Below are 22788 nucleotides of genomic sequence, written 5' to 3' on the forward strand. Positions count from 1 at the left end.
CTGTAAATTCTAGACAGATTTGATACCTTAAGGAAACATGGACTGAATTTTCCCAAATGGTCTAATCTTCAAAAAGCAACTTTTTGTTAAAGAATAACATTTTGACTACTGTTTAGTTTGACTCAGTTTATGTCAAGAATTGATGGGCACCTTACTGGGCTCTTTTCTCAGTGCTCCTACACTGACAAGGAGCAGCTTCCTAAATTTTAGTTTTATCATCTTCTCCTATGGAATTGAAAGGAAGCAAGAAGTGCTATGGATATGGCAGACCTGTGCAGTGAAATCCCTGATTCGAGGCAGCCAGAAAAAGGAGCAGAGAGAAGAAAATACTGGAAGTGTTTCTAGGCAGGAGTCCTGCTGACCTGCAGAGGATGAATTGCAGGTAGAGACCTAACTTCTGTGTGCAGATGGGGATACGCTGAAGCATATCTGCAAATGCATCTATTTTAGATGTATTCGAGGGATCTTAGCTTGAAAAGCAGTCATTCAGGAAGGTAAAATGTTTCTCCTTTTAAGGTAACTAGCTTTTCTGAGTTCATGAAACCAGACCATGCCTATCCTCACAGCACAGACTCTAGGCACCTCCACCCTCAGGGCATGACATGATGGAGTGTTAGGATGGCATTTGGTTTGGATCACCATAAGGTTAGGATCTAGTTTATAAGAATAATTTGTCTGCCTCAAGCAGTGTCTTGTTCTGGTAGTATGTATCTAAAAAGGCTTAGCACCACATTAAGTCATTTGCAAACACTAAAAATTATTACAAGCATCTTGGAAGGAATAATACTATGCCAAAACAGGAAAAAAAGCTGAAAGCACTCAAGGGTAAATGCACAAGAACCTTGGATGGCAATTTGGCAATAAATATTAGAAATCTGAACCTGTAAATAAATGAGCCTTTCATTAATTAAGCTTAAGTGATGGACATGTGCTTATTTGCAGATGCTATTGCAGTTTATAGAACTGTTCCAAGCACACCATACTAAACTCAGAGACGAAGTTGGAAAAAAACCTCAGCCATTTCCATCTCTTCTTTTAAATATTTATGGTAAATGGTCACCTTGTACCACTCAAGTAAATGAGTTTTCCTCATTTTTCATTTAATTAAGTTTTCACCAGTTGAGAAGTCTTAAAATACAAATCTGATGCCTACTGTGAAGAAGGCTACTCCTCAGTTTCTTAAGAAGTTTTCTTAAGAAGAAATGGATCCTGGCACTTCTTAGCTCATATAAATATATATATATATATATCTATATATATAAATTAACTTACTTGTTGCTGCACTTATAGACACAAAACGTAAGTTTTATCCAAAGATCACAAAGTTGTCAAATAATTTAAATAGTTTCTCTTGAAAATTTATGTTTTTATGGCACTGAATTTGCTTGAGACATTCAAGCAAATGGTTTTCTCATCTCATTCATTTTGCAGACACTAAGCAGCCAATGTCCCTGTGATATATACAAGGAAAAGATGCTGCTACTGCTGAGTCAAGCTGCTTTCAATATATAGTTTGATGACAGACAGTGTTTTTATTATCTGCTTTTTTGTATTTGTAGGTTATTTAAGATTCTTTCCAGTTGTATGACATTTGTAGCATTCTGAAGGATAAACTTGGACTACCACAGGGGCCTCCATTCATGAAATAACAAGTTCTGCTGAAGCACTCTAATGTGATTGGAGACTTTATTTAGATTATCTGTACCTAGATAGTTTCGATTATCCTCTATATCTAGAATAACAGAGTTACATCTTTTATTTAAACTCCAGTTGCTCAGAGTTTTCTGTTTTATCAGTGCCCCAGGCCATGCCATGGTGCTATCTGTCCCCTTCCAACAGTTGTCCTGTGCCTCATGCAAATGTCACTGCAGTACTTTGCAGCATGAAGCCCCATAGCCTGGTGCCTTCCAAACTAGCTTCCTTTTCCTAGGACTAAACACGGTTATACAAATGATACTTGGGGAAGTGTTAACTATGTTTCAGTGATGCAATTCATTAGTGACTGCACGAAGGCTACTGCACAACTTAACTTGCAAATTTTAGCAGTTTCCTCAATCCACATTTAATTTAGCCCTCATCCCTCTACTCTTATTGTGATACCGCTTGTTCTCGCTGCTTTGGCTTTAACTAACAATTCTATTCATAGTTATTGAGAAACAATTCAAAGCATGTTCAAGTCCTGGAGATCAAGATACAGCCAGCATATAGCACCCTGGAAATTTGTAATCCATTGGGATTTAAAAGCTATTAAATGACTTAGACAAAGCAAATTCCTTTTTCTGCTGAGCTGTACAGAACATTTCAGAGTATCAGATTGCCCAGAGAAACAAGGCAGGACTGAAGGCATCAAGCTGAATACTAGGAAGGATACAAAAAAGTGTCTACAAAGCTAGACATTTCTTTTTAGAATTTATTTACCCTAAGTAACTCTACAAATTGAAAAGATAAATAAATAAAAATTCCTCCTTTCCAAGTTTGTTATTACAAAATAAAGTTTGCTAACATGCTTAGATGAGAGACTCCAGAAGAGGGGATGCAGGGCAGGAAGTCAAAGAATTTGCAGTGCCACAGGTGAATGTTCTCTTAATGCACCATTAATTGTCTATTGCTGTCACAGGTCTATTTTGGAAACACTAACTCCAGGAAAGAGAATGCAGTTTATGTGCTATGTCCACTTAGCCTCCTTGTGAAGACTGCCAAAAGCATCTTCTCCATAATTCCCAGATCTGTGATGGCAAAGTGTACATCTATGGGGAAAAAAATTCTTACCTGATAATTTACTCAGGCCACTTAATTTTACAAGCCTCTGACAAGTAGAATTGCAACCAAGGGGCAGAAAAAGGAGATACCCCTAATTAATTATCAATCAACTGCAGAAAATGCCAAAAAAAGAATAGGGTATGCCCACTTTGTACAAATATTTTTGACACAGGCACAATGAAGGACATGCTTTGTGGGAAAAATGGTGTCTTTGAGATCTGAGTTGTCCTACACTTCCAAGTAAGCCCACATGTCCTTTTTATGTGAGTGTAATGATAACTTACTTTTGATAGTGGTTCAAAGCCAGAAAACAAGATGCTATGATAACAAGTTTCACATGTGCATGTGATAATATGGATAAAGACAATTGAGGAAGTACCAGTCACCACACTCTTGAATACTGGTGAGTTAAGGCAACTTGTTCCACCTCCAGAAAATGCAAAGTAAATTTCTAGTTTGGCACTGACAGTGAGTCCATAATGAACATCACTAAAGCAGTAGCATAACTTTTGCAGGGTGCAAAAGGGGATACACTCCACAAGTTCAGAAGGATTTATTTGCTTACACTCAGTATTGAAATTGAGAAGTGGATCCAGCCTAATGAAGCACTGGGGACCTGTATCCTATTTCGTACACATATATCAAGGTTAACTCTGCCTTTCACTCCCTCCAACTCAAATCAATTTCTGTCTGCTATAGTATCTCTATAGTATCTATAAGTGTTCAAAACTAATATTTTTGTCAAAAGCCATGTCTGCTTGTCTGTGCCCCTAACAGTAGCCCAAGAAAGGCTACTTGCTCACAGGAGTAATTTGGTTTTACTTGAATTGGAAATTTAATCCATTCTGTGCCTGCTAAGGAAAACAGAAGCACAACTTGTTTTTCATGGACCTTAAATTCTAATAACTAGAGCAGGAGAACACACCTGACTAAAATTAGCTTCAAATACACACATTCAACACATTTGTTTACATACATATGTATTATCCTGAATTATTTCAGTCTGATAGAGTTGTTTCTTGGAACTGCTTTACAGCCCTTCTTCTAAAGGGCTTTTCCTCTCTGTGTTAGCTGAGGGTCTTCATTACTTCTAGGCTAAATGGGATGCAGTGATTCACTCTGTAATTATACAGAACATTACTGGGCTCTGAGTGCATGGCAAGGGTGTTACAGAAGGAGCTCTGCCAGAACATTCCCAGTAGGCCAGACTGAGGTTTCCCCTTGAAGAATTTCCCATCTGACTGTTATCCATGTTTTAAAATATAAGTTGTGAACCTGCAACATGATCTCCTAGCTCCTGTGTCCACAGTGTGTTCTGATGGCTGTGGAATCAGGGGTTTTCTCTGGGCTTAGGATGCAGTCTGTGTTGGCCCTCGTTCTTTTAACTGTTTATTCTGTTCCCAAAAGAAGAGGCTGGAAGGTGAAACACAGCAGAAAATTGCATAGCATTTTTAAACCAGCTTGATATAAACCAATGACTACACATGGTATCTTTCAGCTGTTCCTAGAGCATCTAGAACAGCTATACTTGTATACATGCAGGAATATATTTTTATTAATTGAAAATAAATAAAATATTACATTTTAGTTGTTGGCTTGAATTATTATTAACTGTTCCCTTGCTCTTCTTTTCCCTTGCAGTGGAAACCTATATGCATTGGCACAAGTTAGTAAAATAACTAGAATAACTACAACAGGAGAGGTGCTTCACCAGTACAACTGGATCACACCAGAACACCAGGAAGCAAAGTGGGATTTTAACACCAAATGTGCCAGAACATAGCAACAACTCAAGTGAAGCAGAGGGAAAGACAGTAAATGATGACATGAAGGTTGAGGTAGCGGAAAGGTTTAGCATATTCTAAAAGGTTATTAAAAGGAAACCCTCAAATCACAAGCACTATGTCAAAGCCAGATTCCTGGGAACAACAGAAAGGATAAGCACAGAACCATCTCACAATGGAAGTGAGTAGAAGCTCCATCACAAGAACCCCAAATCCAAAACTGGGGAAAGCCCTTCCTGCTCCAGCACATTTGTCTATATATCTTAACAGATGGTGTCAGAGATTATATACTGGCATATTCTGCACTGTCAGCAGATCTGCTCTACTAAGGGAACTTCCTCCCATCCCTTAGTTTTATCACTCACAGGAGAAGACACCAAAGGGATGCATTCATCACACAGGACTTTGCACATGTCTTACTGGCACTCTACATTTTGCTTGCATGGAAGAGCCTGGGGAGACCTCAGTCCTTGCAAAGCAGGTGGCCTAATCCCGTGTGAGTGTAGGGTTTCCTGTAAAACATGCAACTCCCTCCAGTACTGAATGACTGCACGTCTGTTTTACAGTGCTCACTATAACCAAAAAAACACCCAGAGCATGTAAATATCCCTTGAAGAATAATTTGGCAAGGCTGAACCCCAAGAAATTTTAGATTATTAAGCCTTCTGTTACAATGTGAGTGACCTTAGTTCGTTCTTTCAGAGAAGACAACAGAGAAAGTTTATGTTGTCCCAGCAATCTAAACTGGAAAAAACCTCAGGAGGTAGCAAGTTGCATGGAAAATTTAGTATGGGTCACTGCCTGCACTATCCTCACCTCAGCCTTTTTTTCTTAAGGAAAGAACAGGAAGGAAAGGAAGGAAGCAGAGAGGTTTCACAAGGTCTTTGAAGAGGCTAAAACAGTTAAAGTACTGCAAAATTTATTAGGAGCAGGCAGATATCTTTATGGGATCACCTGAGATAGCTGAAAAAGACAGAGAAGTTTTAGGCACACAAGCCCATATTTACATGCAAGAGAGAAGCCTCAAGCTTAAGTGTGAAAATTTAGGTAAGTGTTCAGACAACTCAGGGCTTTGATGGACCATCAATATAATGCCCCAACAGCTCTATTCCCTGAAGGAAGCCCCTTCCTTTTTCAGTACTGTTGATGACACCCATTTAAGAAAGCTTTACAAGTATCTGTACAACACAACTATGTGACTTCTCAAAATACATGCAGTACCATAGGGTTGTCTGTTCCAGTATCTTTTCAATTTAAAAGAATTCTGCCTATTCAAAACGTACTTTCAAACAAAACATTGATATTTTAGAACTAGGAACACGTGCAATATTAAAAATCCCATTTCAAACTAAAAGGTACTCAGGATCTGTAGGAAAATACTGGTCTAAATCTACTTTTAACTTTTGGAATTTCAAGCGTCATGCAAATAAGAGAAACCTGCTCAGAAAAATAACACAGAAATAAAAGAGGTAGGGATCCTATGAAAACCTGTAGTAAAAGCATGGGTATGGGTTTTATCTTGCATTATAAAAATAGTAAGATATCTCTACCCATTCTTATCTATACAACAACTGCAACCTACCTAATTTGTTAAGGTGAAGGAATTAGAAAGACAAAGGAACTGCCAGGGAAAAAAACCCTCTCCTGCCTGCTTCTGATGTGTTCTCTGAATTCTGAATGTTTTTTAACACACTCCTATCACTAAGCAGACCAGAACGGTCTGTGCCAAATTTACATGTGGCAATTTTAATAAAAAAGGGAAAAACACAGTCTTAGAGGCAATAAAGGGTTTGGCATATTTTGTTTACATGAAAGTGGGAAACGAGGTAAGCAAGCATCAACTTTTGCTAAATCCAATCTTATATTAGAAGTTAAACTTCCAAGGACAAGCAGGCAAAACCTAAGTTGTACTACAGTTCTAAGCCTGCACTTAGATACACGCATGTCCTCTGCTCATGATTCTGTCTATCTAAACTCTAGCCATTCGTCCTAGTTCCGCTGGTTAAGCCAAAGTATTTTAAAGGTCCCCCATCCAGACTCTACAGAAGCAAGCTCTTTTATGTCATGTACCTAAGTTGATTGCAATAGCAGCCTATTTATCAGAGAAAAACTAAACACAAAACCATAGGGAAAAAAATGTGTATTTAGGAAGTCAGAGAGTTTATTCCTACTAATGGTGACTACTGGCCCACTCTAAGTGGAAGGGCTTATTAAGCAGACTTCTGTAGGAATCTGCCCTGAAGCATTTCCTATACTACCCTTTACTTACACACTTAGATGACAGAACAGGGTGCATGCTTATCACATTTGAGTAAGACAAAACGATGGGTCTGTAAGCATGTTTCATGACAGAACTACAATTCAAACTAATCTTAACGAATCAGTGAAATAACTTGAAGAAAGCCAGATTCAGATTAGCAAGAAGTCTCGATTCTCCCAATCATACTTTCTGTGATCTTCATGGAAGATTCCTATCCTAACTGACATCTACACTGCAGCCTTGAAAAGGGAGAATAGCAAGAAGACTGTTTTTCCTGCCAGATTGTGTCTGAGAAGCCTTAAAATTTAGGTGTATAAGTGATTCAAAGACTACAAAATAAGAAGTCACTCAGCAGAAAACAACTCCCTGGTTGGAATCCAAGCACTTGGCAAGCAATGGATGGCTGTAAATTTTGTTTCTGTCAGGGTGCTCTTTCAGTGGTGATCCCCATTTCCCTCTTCTATTTTCATATGATCCTCTAATTTCCCTTAGCAAAAAGAAATCTAATATTGGAGATTTGTCAGCGATATTGGAGAAAAAGAAAGAAGATGGTGAAGACAGAATAATAATGAAACAAAGCTGAAGAAACAGAGGATAGAGGGAGAGTCAAAGTCAATAGGCAGAAGAGTGTTCATGGAAAGCTAAATAAACCAAAATAAAAAGAAGTGGATTCCATGATGTGTTCCATGGGTATGCACATTTCCTGAGGTCTATATTATCATCCTTGAGAAGAGACCCCAACACTTGTGTTTTCTCCCCAGCTTTGCAACAGCCTTTAAGGCACTTAAGACAGGAATTTTAAAGATGTTTTTACTGTCCTAAATGCTGAGCAAATTATGACCCCTGATTCCTCACAAGGGACTATAATCCTTTTAACAATGATAGGAGCAAATGTTAGCCATAGCTGAGTGCTTTTCAGCATCCCACTTCTGTATTCAAGGATAATAATAAACCCTCCATATTCCACAGCACTATTTTGCGGGGAAATTAACCATTGTTTTTGAGATGCTCATACACTACCCTGAAAAAAAGCCCAATAAAGAAACAGTAGCAAGAGAGATTAGAAAGTTGACAAAACTATAAATGTCTTGTAAATACAGAACTGTGAAAAAATGAATCAAAACCAGAACCTACTGTGAACAGATGGAAAACAACACATAACAACTACCAACATCTTCAGAATCTGTTCACTGTCATCCAATGTTAATTCTGCATTTAAAAACCAAATCAAGCTTTTTAGTATAAACCAGTTACCTACCACTGTAAATCTAGTTACATGCTAGTTATCCTTCCCTCCTTAAACTCTTAGTGAATGTGCCAGCCCCTTCAGTATGGAGAAAGAAGTGGCTCATGGAACTGTTAAGAATAGCAATGACTGTGAGTAACCCCACAGATGCAATCTGAGAAAGCATTTTCACATACAGAAATCTTTTTAGCTTTCACCTCTAGGATGAAAAGTCACTGTCCCTACCTCTCACTAATAAGGTCAGTTTTGGGCACCTCCAATGAAGCTGCCATTTCTGGTGGTTTAAGTGATGGGGACACCTGTCCTGCCGAGAGCTAAACTGAGCATACAAGTCACCTCACAGATATTACCAAACAGTCTGCATGTGTTAGCAACCCTGTCACTTACTCACCTGGCCTGGGTTCAAAACACTGACCTAAAAGTGAAAGGTTCCCGTCAGCCACACATTCCCAACCAATAAATTAAAAGTCCATCTTCAGCACAAGGTTATCTTTCATCATGAGCTGGGGTGTGGGAGCTATCAGAATATTCCACTCAGAAGGCTTTGCAATACTGAGACTTTTAATTAATAATGTCACTGCCTTGCTAAGCAGTGCAAGTCAGCTTTCTCTTGTATGTGAATGACTATTTTTGCAGTACAGTTTGTTCATGCACATCCTATGCATGAATCCTTGGAAAAAGATGGTTCCTAACAGCATCCAGGCAATATTGCATGAGAATCCTTTGTCCAGATGCACAAGTAAAGCTGTATTATGGCAGCCCTGGATAATTCATACTAGCTAGATGGAGTAATGGGGAGCAACCCCTTGTTGTTTGTAACGATCTTAACTCTTCATTTTCCCTTCTACTTCAGTAACAATATGCATGACATCATTTACAGTTACACAAGAGTCTGCTCTCTTTGCCTTTTATGTAAAACAACAGGTATGTTAATACCTTGTCATAACAGAACTAATACCTCTGGATTTTGGATTACATACCATTATTCGATGCACATTCTCAACGTAGACAATTAGCACTAGAGAATAGTAAACAATGGTATAGTCTCTGAAGTAAACAAAGTTCTCAAGTTACTAACAAATTTCTAAGTTATAATAGCCCCCATATTAAATTGCATTCTCCAATGAGAGTGAAAAGACAGACTGTGAGTAATGACTCAGTGTTTGAGTTCTTGCTCTTCCACAGCTTTCTGTATGACTTCTTCCACGTTATAAAACTTCTTTACATGTCCAAAACCTTTATCCCACAGTAGACGTGAAATATAAATACATTCCATGGACTGAGACTTTTAAATGCAGAATTAGACAGGCTCTACTAATCTTTACAATGGAATGTATTTCACAGTCTCATGTACATTTTGAAAATTTAAAATGCTGTAGCAAGTGAAAGAACTTGTATTTCATAATCCTCAAGAAACAAATATTGGTGAAAAAGTTATCTGTGAATCAAATATATTCAGAACACAGTTCTTAAATGGCAGTAAAGTTTTAAAAACAAACCAAACACAAACAAACAACAACAAAAAAGGAATCACTGGAACAACACAAATGCAAAGTTTTGAATAACCTATTTTTGGTCAATGGCTTTTGTTCTCTTTTCTTTTCAGATGTTGATTTTGTATTTCCCTCAAAGGAAAATTTTATGAACATGCTGATCTCTTTAAATTGGTAATATTGTTTCTAGCATTTAATAATTCAACAATTAACAGACCATGGGAGACTTGTTCTTTGTTACATGCAGCACTGCTGAATTTTGCCCTTCAAAGTGCCTCTTACTGAAATCTGCAGAAATAGAGATCATCACCCACAAGGACCAGCACCTTTCTGACAGAACCAGGGTACTCTTACACTGCATGGCAGGGAGTTCACAGCATCCAGCCCAAACCTCTGAGGACTGCCAGCTATTTGCATGGCACAACAGTATTTTCCTCTAACAGGGTAAGCTAACTCTAGAGCATCCTAAGCAAATATTCTCTGCTCCGATACACTGCACTTTGCAGAGCTTGCATGTACACTCTATAAACAAGTAAGCCTGACATTACAACCTGAGGTAGTATGGCTACACCTTACACAGCATTCCCGATCACTTTACGCCCCAGAACCTTACAGTGCATGCCTAGAAATAAATTAGTTCTTGCCCAGTTGTCAGGGCATTAAAATAGATTTGCCACTACACTGCACAAAGTTGAGTGCAGCAAAGAAATGTACACATTTTTACAAGAGTTTTAATGGACTCTGTCACCCATGTAATAAAGACTGCATCTTTGCATTTATACAGAGGTACATATTCATATCTCATAAAGTGCTGTCCAAATACCCCTCCCCAGCCAGGCAGGCTGGGCACTATGGACCTAAGCTAAGAGCTTGCAGAGCATGAAGTGCATAGGTTCTGTTAGAAATTCCAAAGTACTGATGCACACTCCCAAATATCTCTTTTCCATGCACCGTCTCTCTTGCTCTCTACAAGACTTTTAGATACAGATCTTGGGTGAACAAAATTAAGACAACTCCCGATACTTTTTGAAGGCATGCCTCAATTAATGGAACAGAGACCTATTTGCATTCTGGTGCTTTCTGCACCATTTTTGAGCAAAGAGACATTTGGGGAGGTCTCACTCTAAGTGCTAGTTAGACAGAGGATCTAAGTATTGAAAAACCAAGGGAAAAAAAGGATAGGGGAAGGTATTTCATATGTCATGGGACCAAAATATACAACAAAAAGTTTAAAATGTGATAGGGTCAAAAGAAATTCGCCATTTCTAAGTGTCTTGGAATGAGTTAATTCTGGAGCACCACCTTTCCTGCGTTTCTGCTTCAGAAGAGTATCAACAACGTAGAAGGCCTCTTCAGAAAAAGACTTGCATTAAAAATCCCAACAGTTTTGGAGGGAACTGTTTCAGCAATGATAAAATATCTGAGACCAACCATTTTACTGTTTTCTCTCTCCCTCTATATGCTTTTCCAATTTTCCACTTCTTCACTGTTACAGAAGAAAAGACTAATCTCTGTTTCATTTGCCTCTCCCAGTGGGAAGTTGAAAATGAAGTATAGGTAATCCCAAAGGGGATACTATGGTGGATCTGCAAGGGAGAAATCTGCAGGTGTGTTTTAAACAGAAAGTCAGTGCACCTCATTCTGCCTGGGGCTTTCTCTCAAGTATACTAAACAAAGAACATGCATTACCACTACCCTGTCAGTGCCAAAAGAACCTTCTTAATAAAGAGATAGGATCTCCTATTATTTCCAGTCTCGGGTCCTTCTTCCATCAGCTGTACCCTACAGTGTTCTTCCTAGTTTCCCAAGAGCTCATGAACTAGCACAGATGCTGTTGGCTAACAGTTTTGTTTGAGCAGATATATATTTACATGGCCAAACACTATTTAGGATGAGATGAAAGAAGCATTCACACATTACAGTATGGAAGGAACTAAAGGTATGCCCTCTGGAAATAGAAGGATTAATTAAAGTAGGCTAATCCAGGATTTAGTTGACTGGCTTTCCAAATGTCTTTCCCTTTTTTCTCTGTTGATTTTCTTCACCTTGCTATCTTTATCCAGTAATTATATACTACACTGCCAGGTGAGTAAGTAAATCCATTATAAAATGGTCAATACAGAGTGGGATAAAACTGTGTTTCTATCCAATTTAGCAACATTCTTTAAAGCACTTCCATAATCATAAAAGCAGGTCTTCTGACAGATATTGAAAGATTTTTCAATTTTAGCCTCACCAAAACACACAGTCTTAAGTCCCTGACACCAATAAATGATGGGAAAATATGTCAATAGTCAGATCCCAAAAATCAAATTTACACAGTAAATGTTGTCTTTGCACTCTGTTATGTAGTACATTTGGAGATAACCAAATCAAGTTTCGCTTGTAATCTAAACTAAGGTTTTTCAGTTGAGACTCTTACAGAGAAAGGAAAACCTCATACACTAATTCCCAATTATGCAACAAAAGGGTTTTTGTGGCATATATGTGTGGCATATATGCCGTGTTACTCAGTGTAGTATATCTCAATACACAAAGCATATAATCTGTCCATGTGAACTACTTCACTATTGTAACTGATGACTAAAAAAAAAAATCAATTTTTATTTCATGCTTGTTTTGAGAAACTGATTTTTAAAGAATTTAGTTATTTCTGTGATTAAAGATACCACTTAAACATACCTAGTTAATTTGTTTAAGCTTTAATTTTTTTTAATGAGGTATTATCTATAGAATAACATTTTCTAAAACATTTAAAATATCCTGTAAGCCAGCAGACTTTCAGAAAAATTTAGGAGTTTCTAACTAATATTTAGTGAGGCTCAGGTTCCTAAATAACTTATCTTTTCTTTGAACCAGAATAAATAGCAAAACATTACTCAGGATCTTTGGATGACTTGATTATATATGAATAAGAAATTTAACTAAGTAACCTGTTCTCAAGACTAAGAATAACTAAGAATAGATAGGTAAATAAACAATGATGACTGTAACTGTTGAAGGCATAAACAACAGTTTTAGACAGTAGAGAGTCTGTGATAAGCAAAGTGCTTCATCAATTAAATAACCAGTTCTTTGTTTATAGCATATCTCTTCTCAACAGGAGCCATGCTGGGACCTGTGCTTGGTCATGGAAATGAAGGCCTTAGACAAAAGGGAAGAAAACCAACTTCAGCCTCATGTATGGTGTTTTGCTTGTCTTTTAATATTAATGCCAGATGGATGATAAGTGCATTATACATAATATGTGCATGCACAGATACAGCTGCTTGTGGGGATGCACTGCAAACTCCATTACTGAAATTATTTAGGATTAAGAAGTATTAAGAAGAGGGACAGTTGCCTCAGATTTCTTCCATGATCTGGTATATAGCAGATGATCATTGTCCCAGGAAATAAAGGGGACTGGAAGACTACGGATAGTAATAGAGTCAAAGATGGTCAGCTACTCTGCCAAAGAAAACGTGGTGGAACTGCTCTCCAGAACAGAGCTGGAGATGAGCTAGGGCTACAGAGGTTTTCATAGCCCAAAGGAACTCCTCTAGGTAAAATAATACCCCAGAGCTACACAATAATTTACAGTTGGGTGTTTAGAGTTTTTTGCTTTTTTAAAATTTGAATTTAAGGCAGCTGGGTACCAGTTTTCTTCCCATTAAAGGGTGCAATGTCTTAAGTCTTGCAAAAGTGAAAAGCTACACTGATGCCAAGATTAAATATAAAATGGAGTTTAAAAAAAAAATCACTTAATGCTAGATAGTTAAGCCTTTCTATGACTGCCGAAATAGCAGGCTGATTTTCAAAGGTGCAAAATAGACAGAAGTTCCTCCTGACGTCAGTGGAAATGCCTGGGTGTTCAACACCTATAAAAAATATGAGTGTTTCCTTAGATGCTTAAGGAATAATCACAGATGCTAATTTTAGCCTGGGGTAGTCACTTTCCACAGACTCCTGCTATGGTAGTGGGGGTGAGCAAGGCTTTTCAGGGGGGCAGTTAAGATTAGAATCTGTCTGCTCTAAATTAGGTTCTGCAAGTTATCAAAGTAATGGATGGGTGGTCCTCTTTAATTTACAAGTTTTTTGAAGAGAAACAAAAACAAACATCAGATTTCAAGTTGAAGGAATTCTGACAGTTAAGAGCAGTTGGGAGGAAGCATTTGAAGCAAATGGAAAATCTTAGTCATATCAAGTACAGTAAACACTTAGCACTGCCATCTGCAAAGCCAGTACATAGGTATTACAACCACTGTTTTGGAGATGTAGACATGGACAAAGCAATGTGTCCTTATAATTCAAAAGTGGGGAAAACCAGGACCAGACATAGGAGCAGCAGTGCCCCTTCTTGCACTTAGGACGTAAGTTTAGGATTTATTTTCTCTCCTCTGTGCACACTCAGAAATTTTAGGTCCAATTATAGAAACTAACTAAAAATCAGCCAGACAGCTGTCACCTTCTGTTTCCCTCTGGACAGGCTTTCAAAAGTATGAAGTGTATTTCTACAAGCTACCATTTCAAGTAGGAGACACTTTCATAAAAGGAGATCATTGCATTTCAAAGTCTTCTGCCTCTGTCTCTTCCTGCAAAGCAGTAACACATGCCCTGTAAGCTTTCCACACCAGTAGTTTGAGGATTACTGAGACCACGTTGTCTTGATCTGTACTGAAGTGTTCCTTGTACTGCCAGCAGGAAGAGGTACTACAGGTTCTGTACAGAAACAGGCACAGAAGGTGATCATAACACTGTGTCTGCTGGTTAAACAGTGTGAAAAGAGGAACCTTCTATCTTTAAATACATGCCCAATTTTATCATGTAGAAATAGAGCATTGTATAGGACCTGCATAGTTATGATAACCTTTATGCATCAAGTCTCTCAACCTGAGGCACATTTCAAACCAACAAATCCAGTGATCTAAGAAAAAATGTCACACACTCTTATCACAGCATTTCATTAAATGGTGTTCCCAAACCACTGAAGATGTGAAAATCCCCCCAAACTACTAGGAATGAAATTTAATTTAGGAAGAAATGGAGTGCTCAGTGTGAATACACTCTTCTTCTGGAATCAGCTGACAGTAAAGAATGCATGGTCGTAAAAGAGATACTCACTCAGAGTCAGCAACTTCTCAGTGCTCACAGTGGAGGAATACCACATCAGATACACATTGTTTATCCCAACAATTATGGCTCAGAAGAAATTATGCTTGGCAGGAAAGACATTCAAATCAACTCAACTTTGCCAACTGTGTAAGCACTTTTATATTTGTTTATTTGTAAGGCTATAAAATAACACATAGGAGGGACATTTTTTGACTTGGGACAAAGCAAAGCAGCACAAATCCCCATTTAATTCTGTTTCATTGAAATGTTTCTTCCTAGATCATGTCTACCTGAATTCCAGCTACAAATCCAATGCATTATTCTGTAAGCAGGTTCTGCAGTACAATTTCTAAAATAATATTAACATCTACATATCAATCACCATTTGCAATTAAAGAAAATCTTAATGCTCAGTCTTTTTGAAATGAATCAGTAGAACTGTACAGTGCAATTCAGAAATTACTACCTAAACTGAAAATCATTAAAGAGATCAGAATTTATGCAACAGTGATCAATTCATGTGAGGCATTTGCTGGCATCTGATTTTTCCATCATAATGATGTATTTCGTCTTGTGAGAGGACAGAAGGGTTTTAATGAAAGATTTGACCTGGCCCCATTGGCCAAAAGCAGTCAAAATTCATTTTGCAAAGCTGTTTTAGCTTTATTTGGAAATAGTTGATGGAATCATGATATTTTCTTACTGATATTCATTAGCTTACAGAATTTACCCCAGCCCTGCTTTTGCTTGCACAGGGCGAGAAATTGTATAAGCAGAGATTCCTTTTTACTGCAGTCTCAGAGCTGAAAACCCTAAGAGGTCTTCCAAGCAAACACCTTCCATGCCCCTCTCTTCAGCTCTCCAGTGACCCAAACAGAGATTCAGGCAAGATGCAGACATCCCAGCCCCAAGAGATTACTACAAAGTCCATTGCTTAGCACACAGCTTTTCTCCAGCTCTTAAGCACATTGGTTGCACCTTATGGAAACCCACTTAGATCTATACTTTCTTCCAATCCTTATTGTCTTATTAATTGGATCAGCATATCTACAGACAGACATTTTACTATATAAATTTCAGGGAAGGCCATGGTGTGTATCTATGAGTAAAGGAAGCAGGTAGCCTTTGCTTCCCATTATAAAATGGTTCTTACAATTTATTTTCATAATCATACAGTTCTGTTGCTGGCAGATATTTGGGGGTGAATGGCATTTAACAGCTAAACTGAGACTGTGGGAATTATCAATTTGACAACACTCAAAAGCATACAGAGCCTGGAATGGGTCAACATTGAGAGGTTGATTTGAGTTTAAACAGAATACATAATATTGAGTAATGTATTGATTTCTCTCACTTAGTAGTGGTAAAGAAAACCTTCCCATTCAAACAAAGTACCTACATAATAATTTCTAGTAAAGTGAATATCATAATAGTTTTCTTTGATTTTTCCTTTATATACCAGTACCACAGTATTCCGGGCTGCACACCTTATTGACAGCTTCCAAGACAAAATATGATCGTTCCACTATCCTTTCAGCATGCTCCTCTCAAGCACCATTCCATGCAAGTAACATCAGCAAGAGGAATTTAACATGTTACTATTTTAACAAGCACTAATCTCTAAGAGGCCAATAGTACAGAACAAGCCATAAACATATCCCATATTTCTACAGAGACTCCTTCTGCCCTCAAGGCAACTCTTCACAGGATGAGAGAAATTGCCACTCCATGGCCTTCTGTTGCATCAGTGTCTAATACCTGGGACAGTTACAGTATATGCTGAAAAAATCAAGACATGCTGTTGTAGAAAAAAAAATATTACGTTTCTCCATTGACTACCAAGTTCTCAGGCAGACCTTCTATGGGGCCATCTCCCACTGAGATTTAACACACATAGGATTTAAAAGAAAACAAAAGATGTTCTTTGTGTGTCCTTAATACTAGAGCTTTTGGCATCCATTGTTTGAGAATAAAATTCTTGATGCACCTGGGGGAGGAACATTTGGCCTTGGAATGCTGAAACTTATGTTCCATAAGGTGCACTCTGCCTCTACAGTAACACATTATCATTTGGCAAGACAATGCTATTCTATACAAGGCAGCTAAATACTTGATGAATACTAGAAAAAAAGTCTAAAAAAGGTGAAATTTTTGGTACTTTTCAACTATTAATACTAACAGAAAATCCTGCATTTCAACCAACAGAATTCCCAAGACACCTACATCATCTTAATTATCTGCATAAAAGGTAAAGGAGGGAGAGAACTGCAGTGTAGGACTCAGCATATGAAATAGCATATGCTACCATGGCACATGGTTTTTCCATTATCATTCTGCTTTTGATTCTGGATGATTTTCCTCCTGGCATATTAAATCCCCTCCTGAAACTAGTTCTAAAGCTACTCAACTCAGGACTCTCCTCTTTATGAGAAATGCGCAACTGTTAACAGGTTTGTACTAGGACTAAGTAATGAGAAGGTTCATACTCTCTCCGAAAGGAGAGGACCTTTTGTTTCTCTCACACCTCCTACATTCATGTCCAGACCCTGCTCATGTTGCTCACTCGCAGAGGGGAATCCGTGCCTTCTCAACAATCCCACTGGTATTCCAAGTGGGTAAGAAGTGTTACTTCACTAAAAACCCTCTAGTGGTGGTTCTGTGTGTGCCATGGGAGCCTAACCCCAAGGCTCATTATTCAAGGAAAGAATTTTACATGATTTAAAACAAACAAACAAACAAACAAACCAAAACCCAAACCAATTGTATTTCCAGCTAACCCCAGTGAAAGAGGAAGACCTAGGCTGGAATGCCCTCTACACATTGCAGATGCTGTTGTATTCTCCACAACAATTGTTTCAATCTGGAGCCTGTAAATCCATGAGAAGTGGTTCTGCAGTACTGAATTTTGCTGGTGGCATCCAGCCTCTCCTGCCAAAAGTTTTCTACCTTACATTTATTTTTCATTCATTCAGCCTTGCTTATTTTTCTCCTCCAGTGAAGAATGAAGCTGTTTCCTTCCACTACATCTGTCTTCTCACTCCCTAGTAGAATTCTTACAGGAAGAGGTTTCTGATAAGAAATCAACTTAGATTCCATCCATAGAAGACCAGGCAAACTTCAGAGTAAATCCGGGACACTGACTGTAACTCTATTTATAGACAGTGAAGTCAGACTGAACACAAGGTCAATTTCTCTTTCAGGCTGCAATGAACCTCTCAAATCTGCTGAACTTAATGAAGCTGCAGCAACGTAAGAAAAATAAGAATATTGTCCATAATCCATAGTTCATAATCATAGCTCCTTCCAAATAATTTGCCATACATGTGACTTCCAAATGCTTTTTTTTTTTTTTTGCTTGCAAGCACAACAGGAGTTATATTACCAGCCAAAGGAGGTAATGCAGATAAATCCTTATAGGTCACACTGGAAATGTAATCTGATATGCACTGCTGAAGACTGAAAAGACACAGCTTCTTTCCTTAAGAATCTTTTCCAAAGTCCTCACTCATGTACAACGTTCAGTGTCTTCAAGATTTGCATTCAGAAAGAGGGCAATATTAAGGTAAATAATATCTTAACTCTTCTTGTTTATTTTATACCAGTACAAAAAACCCAACCAAAAGGCCATAATTTACATTGACACCTACATTAAAACTCTTCTGCATTAACAAAGAGGTGCTACCAGGGTTATACAGCAAGCTAGAATATGATCATTCATCTCTAACAATATCAGTAAGGCAAGGAACATGTTCCCAGTTCTTTCCTTATGTGTGTTAGGGCAATAGTGTCAGACATGTCTGAATGACTGCAGAAGGCACATGTTAAATATGTGAGCTCCGTTGATGCAATACAACTGTCCACACTTGTAGAAGTGTGGAAGGGACAACAATTCACAACCTTCCTTGGAAATCTAACAAACCACATTTCATGTCAAAGTTTTTAAAAAGCATGCTCACTCTTATAATTATTCATAGCAAAGTTGCAAATAGGCAAGAGGGCTGTTTAACTCATGGCTCACCAAGCTGTGTTGGCAGATCAAAAACATTGCAAAAATACAGTGTGTGTGCATTTCGAGTAGCATTGCTGTGCTAGGTTTCCTAAGCTAAGGGACGCTGCATTTCCTTGCGTTCCTTTTAGTTATATTGAGACACAGGGTAGTGAAAACTAAAAGGTTTGTGGAGTCTGTTGAACTTTTCTTGAAAATTTAAGAAATAAATTTATTATGAAGAAAAGAGGAATTGTGTTTTAAGTCTTCCATTAGAAGCTAGTATGAATTCCCCTTCCACTCCAGTCCAGCAGGGTAGGGACTGAAAGACAGCTCATCTCTAGTCTGACAGACCATAGAACAAACCACTGATACCAGTTCTTACAAATATAACTGCTGTCCTCTTTCTACCGGTGGGAAAACCAAGGTCAGAGGTGAGCTGACCTTGTCTAGGACTACAGAGCAGAATGAAGAAAATAATCCCACCCTCTCTGGCCAGACTTTCTAACTTCCAATACTTTTTTATTTCTGTGTAGTACTGAAGGAACAAGGGGCCACTTCCATAGATCTTTCAGCTGCTGTTTTAGTGCACGTGGGCAGTGGAAGTGTAGTGGGTCAAGGAGCAGACTTCAGAAGTCTCCCATCTCATGGTACACATCTATATATTCAAAAGACACTAAGGTCATAGTTCTCTAATTAATTACTTTCTACTGTAGACAGCATGTCCATCCAAAATACAATTTTTTCTTTCACGTTGCTGTCTAAAATGCCCAACCATATGACCCTGTTTAAGTTTTTGCCAATAGTGTCTAATGCAGAAATGGTCAAATTGCTGCATTTTCTCGATATGCTGAGTTGACACAGGCTAAATGTTACCTCAATTAATTCATTTAAATTGTTGTTCACATTCAGAGAGACAGTGCTAAACTACAGCTCAGCTTTCTTTCCTACAGTGTTCTTCATATATTTTTGGACATCTGCAACCACCAAAGAGCCTGGATTACAGCAGACCATAATACTCTACGAACCACAGTTATAATTAGGCGTCACCTCCATTGTAATCCTACGGACGTCATCATGTGTTACCAGCATCTGTTGACAGATTTCATACCAGGCATATCACTGAAATGGCAAGTCTGGAGAGGGCAGCTCACAATAGAAACAATGGCATTTATTTTTGGTTTGTTCCAAGACTGTCTAATAGAAAATATATGCTGCCAACTGCCAGGGCTCCAGCAAGATCACTTCTGAATATTGTATTACCAGTTAGAACAAAGATCTGCGCCCATGTACTTGCAATCTTCTCCTAATGAATAACAAACCTAAGAAAGCACTTTCTGCAACTGTCTTAGCACAAATTAGGAGAAGATAGAAGCCTTGACATTCTACAAAGTTTATCAGGCCCTTTATCATGCAAGTACTTACTTTTCATGTAATAATAAATTCAGACTTCTTTCCAAGATGAGGAATAAGGATCTCCTCTTATAAATTTTATTTGAATACAGTATCACATTAATACTAAAACTAAACCCTGGGAACTGGCAACATAAAAGTAGCAAAACCACGCTCTCTACTCTCTGGAAGCAAAGCAGAGCCTGCTTTAATTTGTCAGTGTGGAAATCTGACTTTCTGCTGAAGTACTGCTTGTTCAGAGGAATGGAAACATAAAATTTTCAATGCAGTATAATTGCTCCCTGCTTTCCTGTAAAAGTCAAGAGACTTACTGTAAACATAAGAATGTCTACCTATTCCAAATTCTCCTTCCTTTTTAACATTTATCTGCATTGAAGGAAAACTGCATTAGAGTGCATAACTATCTAGTAACCTGTCCATTTTATTTTGAAAACAGCCTTCTCTGAAATACTGGACAATTGAATCCTAGTTAGATGTAACACAACCTCTTACAGATGAGCAGTTTCAAATCACTAAAGTACTTTAGCACTGTCATTCTTGTTATAAAACATAAAAGTATAGTTCACCATCTGAAGAGTGCCAAATGAAAAGAAATGCCAGCGTTGATGAGTACAACTTAATTATTGGTCAGGAGCTGCAGCAGCTGCTAGATCAAGAAAAGTGAACTTCAGCTTAGAACAGAACTTCCCCTATCCTCACACAGGAGGATCTGAATAGGTATGAATGTAAGAAAATGAACAAAACCAGATAAAAGTCACAGAATGAGGGAGGCTGTAAGATCAATCTGAGAGGAAAATATTGGTTCTACAAATTTTAATGGAAAAGCAAGCCCACTGGCCCCAAAAATTCTAACAGCTCTTACTTTTATAATTATACTTTTATAGTACAGCTTTTATAGAAGCTGTAACAGTGGGACAGACTGTCATAAGATCTAAATTTGCACCTTCTACTTAAGTTGCTCACCAATGCAAAATGCATATTCAAACTCATTGTCCAGACCACTGTCTCTCTCTCCCTCTCTTTTTTTCGTTCTTGTAACCAGCCGATAACCTTTTAATCCCAGATCTGTCAGCTGTGACTTCAACATCACCTTTTAAATTAGGAAGCAATAAATCCTTTGCATTATTTCATCTTTCCTTTCCGTATGCTACTTAAAATTTAATGTTATGAAATTAGATATTGCAAATATTACTAAAGTACCAAAGCATTGACATGACTGCTGTTGGGATCATAATTTCTGCCTATGTTCAGAAAAAGAACATGGACAGTACTTGGTAGCACAATAGTTTTCTTACACCTACAAGGCAAGAAGGATTTCTTCTAAAACTGTATCCTGAGGAGTTTACCGACCTCTTTTTTTTTTTCCCAGACAGTGAACTGGCATATAGGAACATAATAATGACATACAGTTTTCCAAATATAGCGTGGAAATATTTCTAGGCAATATTTTCCTTGTCAAGTTATTCAGTCAGAATGGAGATAAATTCTAGAAAGAGCTGACTTGCAAGATTACAATTTCAAAAGTGATTTTTCAGTCTGCTCTCAGAAATACTGCAACCTTTTTTGCACACTAATTTTGAACCATCTCGTTCATCTCTGTTTATAATTGCAATTTACTCTTTTTGAAAATCAATAAGGTGCGTATATAAATTCAGAGTCTGCTTTCTGAAAGGAAGACCCAGGAACTTAAGTTGAAAGTTACTGAAATACTTATACATAAATTTAGAAGTACTGACAGAATATTTGCTGTGCAATATAAAAATAAACTCCCGACTCATAAATCATTTTCATCTGACATAGGTTTCACTTAAGAATCAAAAAAGTGAATGCTTTATCCTCAAAATATGGCAAAGCTACTATACATTATATAAATGGTTTATACAATGTAAAATATGTTTTATTAGAACCCCTTGCTGTACAACCCCAACAATTCCGGACACAGCACGGCAATAAGATAGGGCATCATTCCACACAGAAGCACACACACAGATACACATTATTTCCAGACCTTCCTTTGCTGTTTCTCCCATGCTGGGTCCAGGAGCAGGTCCCTGTCCCATTCTTCTTCTTGGGTCATGTACTCATCTTCTTCATAGTTGTAGGTGTACTGCATGTTTGTTTCTATCTGATTCATGCTATTCATGCTACCCAGGGATCAGCTTCAGCTGCTGCAGCTTCTACTACGATTTAAGTTTAGTTTACTTGCTGAGGGGTTGTAAGTAGCAGTGTCTTTTTTCTTTCTTTCTTTCTTTCTTTTTTTTTTCTTTTTCCAAGGTGACAGGGAATGAATAGTGACGAATCTCTTTGAGAGCAGAGGCTGAAACTGCCAGGTAGGTGCTGACCTGTGGTGACCTTCCTTCCCTGTATCCCCTGTGCCTCTGCCCCTCGCTGCTGCTGCTGCTGCTGCTGCTGCTGCTGCTACTGCTGCTGCTGCTGCTGCTGCTGCTGCTGCTGCTGCTGCTGCTGCTGCTGCTGCCGGTCCCTGTGGCTGACCCTGCGGAGGAGCCCGGGGCGGCTCTTTGCCGCGGGTTATTATCCCCGCCGGGCCGTCACGTGGCTCGGGCGGCGGCCCCGGCCCCGCCGCGGGCACCCGGGCGGGCAGGGCTGCCGAGGTCAGCGAGGAGCGGCGGCTGCTCCCCTCAGCGCTCCGGCCCAAAACGACTGACCGCCGTGCCTGCCGGTCTGCTCTTCCAATCTGATACATACCCGTCCTTTTGTTTTGGTTCTTTCTCTCTTACTGACATGTAATCCCA

General features: G+C 38.5%; 1 protein-coding gene across 9 annotated transcripts in view; it reads right to left on the reverse strand.

The window, feature by feature from the left end:
* The window catches only part of ACTN2 (actinin alpha 2), a 146245-nt gene extending 123787 nt beyond the window's left edge, over positions 1 to 22458 (reverse strand). For 5 of the 9 annotated variants that reach the window (XM_032102237.1, XM_032102241.1, XM_032102243.1 and 2 more), the window contains exon 1: positions 22044 to 22458. In XM_032102237.1, the coding sequence (XP_031958128.1) occupies positions 22044 to 22178 (135 nt within the window). In that variant the 5' untranslated portion in view covers positions 22179 to 22458. The remainder of the gene's footprint in view (positions 1 to 22043) is intronic. The other 4 variants (XM_032102242.1, XM_032102235.1, XM_032102240.1 and 1 more) reach the window with 3 other exon arrangements.
* Positions 22459 to 22788: the final 330 nt, after the last annotated feature.

Source organism: Corvus moneduloides, chromosome 3 (genome assembly GCF_009650955.1).
Source record: "Corvus moneduloides isolate bCorMon1 chromosome 3, bCorMon1.pri, whole genome shotgun sequence".
NCBI lineage: Eukaryota > Metazoa > Chordata > Aves > Passeriformes > Corvidae > Corvus > Corvus moneduloides.